The sequence below is a fragment of the Musca domestica genome, unplaced genomic scaffold, assembly GCF_030504385.1.
Source record: "Musca domestica strain aabys unplaced genomic scaffold, Musca_domestica.polishedcontigs.V.1.1 141, whole genome shotgun sequence".
Lineage (NCBI taxonomy): Eukaryota > Metazoa > Arthropoda > Insecta > Diptera > Muscidae > Musca > Musca domestica.
This window is the reverse complement of record NW_026712194.1, coordinates 1,382,182-1,388,199: the sequence shown is the minus strand read 5'-3', so window position 1 is coordinate 1,388,199 and position 6,018 is coordinate 1,382,182. Positions and strand designations below refer to the sequence as shown.

The window sequence follows — 6,018 nt, the reverse complement described above, 5'->3', positions numbered from 1 at the left end:
CGGCAATTAAATCTACTCCGACTAATGGCTGTGCCAATTAAGACGTTGTCAGAGATATTGTAGTGAATAAGTTCATGGGACGGATTATCGGATCGCGTTTACCACAAATGAGAAGTGCAGCGAAAAATTAGCATAGTTTGTCCCCGGACCAATAGAAATATTTGAATGCTCCCACAGAACATTCGGTGTGCCTGTCATTTTCATTGTTATTTTCGATTCTATTTGACCAAGGACCACATGTTGCTGTTTTCATTCTTTGGATTTTCTTGAAAGGATACTGATTTCTTGCAAAGGGAGACATAACAACGTGGGGCTAATTTAAAACTTTTATTTCATTAACATTTCACAAAAAATCCTTGTATATCCATGTACATATCGAATAGAAACAATAAGAGAGATCACAGAGTTACCGCTTACTCCAAAATTCAGTACAATATTCAGACCGATCACTCCTATAGCCCGTTTTATAGGCATAACCCCAACCAAATACGATGGCTACCCAATATTTTGCTATCGACGTAACAATGTTCAAGATTGATATTTATACCCATGACCCATAATATATGTATAGATATTCTTCATCAAGAAACCGTGGGTACTTGAGACTGCACGGGTCCAATAAAAATACATTGGAGGTAAAACACATAACAATGCCAGAAATAGTTGCAATTCAAAATGGATCCATCTAACCCGGCAAACCTGGTGCCAAGTTTTCTCTAATGCTTCATAAGCTTCTAGAAATTACTGTTGACTCCATCAACAGACTGGTGTAAGGAAGACCCTTAGGTACAAATGAGGCAGAGTAGAAAACGAAACAGATAACCAGTTAGATATGGTGGGAAATTGAATCGTAGCAATTGTCGGCAAGGGTCACAACTTCAAAACGAAATGTTAAATAACTATGAAAAATTAATGAAAGAGCCATTTTCGCCAACAAGATACCACCAACCAACGAACCAACTTGGGCATACGCCACACACACTCACACACATTCACACATAGTAAGGAATCCATGAGTGCGGTCTCCATATGGGATACTGGCTGCATCATGCAACAACAACGAGGTGCAAACAAGGGGATGGTACATTCTGCTGTGACGAACCATTCGGGCCACAGGCAAAAGCGAGATGGATAACTACAATGGCAGCCATTGTTTTCTATCGACGACGTCTCTTTCACCCCTTATGAAGGCATATGATGGGAGAGAGCGAGCTCTGTGGGTGTTCCTTGCACCGATCGTCACCGCGACATTTGCCATCTCTTTCCCACTAGGTCGGCCCATATGAGAGAGAGAGATAAAGAGTCGAGGTCTGATAGCCAGGCCGCTATGTTGTTGTTCCACTGAAGCTGGCTGCCTTACTTGACTTTGCTACAAAGTGGTCATTGTGTGTGCGAGAGTTAAGAGAGAATCTCAGAGTTTGGTTTTATGGACAGCATTGACCGTTTCAAAATCAGTTTCAACCAGCCATCCGAACAAGTCGCATCCAACGGAAAGTGTCCAATCCCAAAAGCATAACATTTGACAAAACACCAAAAAAAAAAAACCCCAATTATTTATTTACGAAAATTGTTGAAAGAAGCGCAGACAAAGAAAAAAAACGCAACAGTGCATTGAGAAAAGTTTTCGGTTTACAACTACACTGTGGATATACAAAGAACAAAATACCAATCGCCAACCAGTATTGTCGCTAAATGGCAGTGTCAGCTTTAACCATGACTCCATATTTTGCTGGATACCCCTTTCAAGGTAAATATCTAGAGGCACATCTTCTTGTTTAGGCCGACACACATACGAGACATTCCAAACGCAATAGACACCATCGGCCGCATTCCAATTGTGAGTAGGCTGTTAAGGACAGGTATGGGGGAGGAAGGGAAGGCGAAATGAACAACAAACCTCATCATATTACAACAACAACCACAAAAAACAGTCTTCAAAACACCTCACATTAAGCTGATCATGATCAATAATTTGCTGTTGCCTCACACAGCATCACATCTTCAGTCCGCAAACGACCGGGCCAGCCAGTTTCGTCGTTTCCTCTTTGTGTTTCTTCGCACCAGCAACAATACACTCACGTTATTCACTCTGCCGACTTGGTTGTGCCAGACGGAGTGGCGCGTTCGGCACAAAGCTTTGATCTTCGACAGAGGATCACTAAACTTTCTTCGCTTGATGTTCTCTTTTGGGCATGCATGCGTTTCTTTTCTTGCCTGATTAACTGGCACAGCTGGAGAGATACTCTTCATCTCCGAAGGTTGTTCGCCGACGACACCTCATAGAATTGAAATAAATTAAAAAAGTGCCGGCTGTGGTTCGCCTCGGCACGTAAACGTAATGCCCTCAAATCTTCTTCAGCCGTAAAGTAATGAAAACAGAAAAAGGAGCAATTCCCAAATTGCACAAATTTGCATGCCCAGATTAGCGCAGCATTTGAATAGAGCCCTGTTTGGAGTTCAGACAAATGTTAATTGTTGTTAAACGCTTTCAAATAGGCCCGGGCTGGTTGCTGTTTTGTGGCCGGCGTCGAGAAGGCTGGTGCGAGTGTGTCTCGATCGGACAATGGACCTCTTCGGCATTGTCTTTTGTTTGTTTGGTCAATTGCTTCGGCTTTTGTGCGTCAGTGCGATTAGGAAAATAGAGCAATCATGTCTTGTGTTGTCGGCTAATCCGTCTTAGGAAATTGTTTATTCAATTGGCTAATCCCAATGGAAATGTTTATTAATTCATATTCTATTTTTATCTTTTGCAGGACAGGGCCGTGTCAATCAATTAGGCGGTGTCTTCATTAACGGACGTCCCTTGCCCAACCACATTCGCAGGCAGATCGTGGAAATGGCTGCGGCTGGAGTACGTCCCTGTGTTATTTCGCGCCAACTGCGTGTCTCGCACGGCTGCGTTTCAAAGATCCTCAATCGCTACCAGGAGACGGGGTCAATTCGCCCCGGTGTTATTGGTGGCAGCAAGCCGCGTGTGGCCACTCCAGATATTGAGGCCAAAATTGAAGAAATGAAGCAGGAGAATCCTGGAATCTTCAGCTGGGAAATTCGTGCCAAACTGATCGAGTCGGGGGTCTGCGACAAGAACTCAGCTCCTTCGGTCAGTTCTATAAGCCGTCTATTGCGTGGTGGTTCTGGCAGTGAATCCGGTCCCAATGGTCACTCCATTGACGGCATTTTAGGACCCTTGTCGGGCCACTCTGCCGACGACACCGATGACGACACTGAGCCCGGTGTAGAACTAAAGCGCAAACAACGCCGATCCCGTACCACATTCAACAATGAACAGGTCGACGCCTTGGAACGCGTCTTTGCCCGCACTCAGTATCCCGACGTCTACACCAGAGAGGAACTGGCTCAGTCCACAGGACTGACTGAAGCTCGTGTTCAGGTGTGGTTCTCCAACAGACGTGCTCGATTGCGCAAACAATTGAACACCCAACAAGTCGGATCTTTCGCAGCCACCACCCCCACCTTTGCTGCGACTTCTGCGTCCCAGTACCCTGCTGCTGCCCACCATATGCCTTCGGCTGCTGCCATTAGTCACTCCCATAATATGGGCCTGTACACACAACCTCCAACCTGGCCAACCATCGGAGCACAGCAGTCCAACTCAAACTTTGAACAGAATCATACATATGCCCACTCTACCGGATCAACAGCCTCCATGTCGCCCCACAGCTCGTCAGGCTACAGCTCAGCCTCCTTGTCGCCCAGCCATCAAACCCAAAACCATGCTATTTCGAGTGCCGACAGCAGCAATTATATTAATTCCTCCGCTAGCTATGGCCAACCAGCCCCCGGTCAATCATCGTCAGCTTACACTTCATCGCCCACTTATCCCGCAGTGCCAGGAGCCGCATCCTTTGCAGCTTCTTCGGCCGATCAATTGCGCTCCCAATTTGCCTCCGCGGCTGCAACTGCGACCCACCCCCACCCTCCTTCTTGGGACTCCTACAACTTCTCCGGGCCATTTTTCAGCTCAGCCGCAAACCCCATGAGCTCGTACCACACATCGATGGTCGACTCCAAACCAGCAGCAGCCTCCTCAAGTGCCTATCCTTACTTTGGATTCTAAAAGTACACCTGATTAGCGATTCAGTGCTACATGTTCTGCAATTCTATTAATTGATTAGTTTATAAGATTCATATGTGTATATATTTATGTTAACGTTGTAACGTTGTACTTTTCCTAATATGGTTGCCCAGACAATAACCTGGAATTTGAGACTGTTTTAGTTGCTTAAGCTTAAGTGTGTACTTCTATAGAATAGTGTAAGCGTTTTTTGTTCAATTATACAAATAAATGGTATTAAAAATCAGAGTATCAAAAAATTATGTGGCATTTGTTTGTATTTTACAAAAATTGTGAGAAGTTTTAGGTTTTCGAATCGGTGGGAAATCACTTTGCACGGTCGTATTATCCAAATGCTCTAAACCTGCCAATTCTGAAGTTCTAAAACGGAAATATTTCCAAATTAGGATTGGGCCAACATTCCATGCATTTACATTTATTTTCTATCTATCTTATTTCGGAAATTCTCGTGTTAAACATTCCTGAACCTCAATGTCTGTTCAATGAAAACTTTTGGAAAGAAAATATTTTTCATTTCATATTTTCAGGAAGCAAGAATCCAGCTCTTGATTTTCGATAGACTTTTGTTTGCAAACGGAACCAAAACAAAACCAACCCGATATTAAGATAACGGAACTTGTTTTTTATTTCGCATTGTTAAATACATCCATTATCCATCCAAACCACAAAAAACACATTTTGGCTAACAAATCTAAATGAACCAGTCATCAATTCACACATAAAACGTTTGGAAACGCTTCCTGGCGATTCGATCGCGAACGATTCAGCTCGGCAACTCGCAACCGAAGTGCATCAAGGCAATCGTATTGTTAGTGTACTCCTGGCATTGAAATGTTTGTGTTTTTTTTTATACCCTGCACCACAAGGTGGTCAGGGTATTATGTCTTTGTGCATTTGGTTGTAACAGGCAAAAGGAAAAGAGATAGACCCATAGTTCTTTTTTGATGATCTGCATAGAATCACATTCTGAGTTGAGTTATGCATGTCCGTCCGTCCGTCTGTCCATGTATTTTTGTAAACAAAGTACACTTCGTATTTATTGCTCTATCCAAATGAAATTTTGCACAAATCATTTGTTTGGTCCAAGGACGAACCCTATTGGAGATAATCGGTCATAATTTAGATATAGCTCCCATATATATCTTCGTCCGATTTGCCTTTTATTGTGCACCAAACGTGTAACATCAGTCCGAATAGTATGGAATTTTGCACGTACGACCAGATTGGACCTGAAAATAAGTATGCCAAATTTGATCGAAATCGGTTCAGATATAGCTATAGCTCCCATATATATTGTTCATCCGATTTGTTATTTTTGTCCTCCGCAGCCGTAATATGCACTCTGTAACAACAATATTTGGGGAAATATATCAAATACAGCTCAGAAATACATTTGCTAAATTTTATCGAGATCGGTTCAGATCTGGATATAACTTCGTCCGATTTACCTTTGATTGTGCACCAAACGTCTAATATTTGCACTTACGACCGCATTGAGTCTAGAAGCTAGTATGTTAAATTTGGTGAAGGTCGGTCCAGATATAGCTATAGCTCCCATATATACTGTTCATCCGATTTGTCATATTTGTTACCCACAGCCGTAATATGCACTCCGTAACAACGATATTCAGGGAAATACATCAAATACAGCTCAGAAATATCTTTGCCAAATTTTATCGAGATCGGTTCCGATTTTGATATAGCTCCCACATGTATTTTATCTTATTTCAAATTAATTGTGCACCAAATGGGCAATACAAGTCCGAATTTAAAAGATACAAATGCTTCGGCATATTTAGCCCTTAGAACTTTAAATTATAATTATAATCATAGCGTGTATGATTGAATTCTCCCATAAAAACTTTTAATTGTTATGCGGAGCTCTGCTAAATTAGCAAAGTGCTGTAGGGTATCATAAAGTC

At 42.6% G+C, this 6,018-nt stretch overlaps 1 protein-coding gene across 1 annotated transcript; it reads left to right on the top strand.

The window, feature by feature from the left end:
• Positions 1 to 1,588: 1,588 nt before the first annotated feature.
• LOC131801160 (protein gooseberry) lies at positions 1,589 to 4,338 on the top strand. Its single transcript, XM_059119319.1, has 2 exons — positions 1,589 to 1,747; positions 2,754 to 4,338. The coding sequence occupies exons 1-2, from the start codon at positions 1,693 to 1,695 to the stop codon at positions 4,076 to 4,078; spliced, it is 1,380 nt and encodes a 459-aa protein (XP_058975302.1). The 5' UTR covers positions 1,589 to 1,692; the 3' UTR covers positions 4,079 to 4,338.
• The last annotated feature ends 1,680 nt before the right edge of the window (positions 4,339 to 6,018 follow it).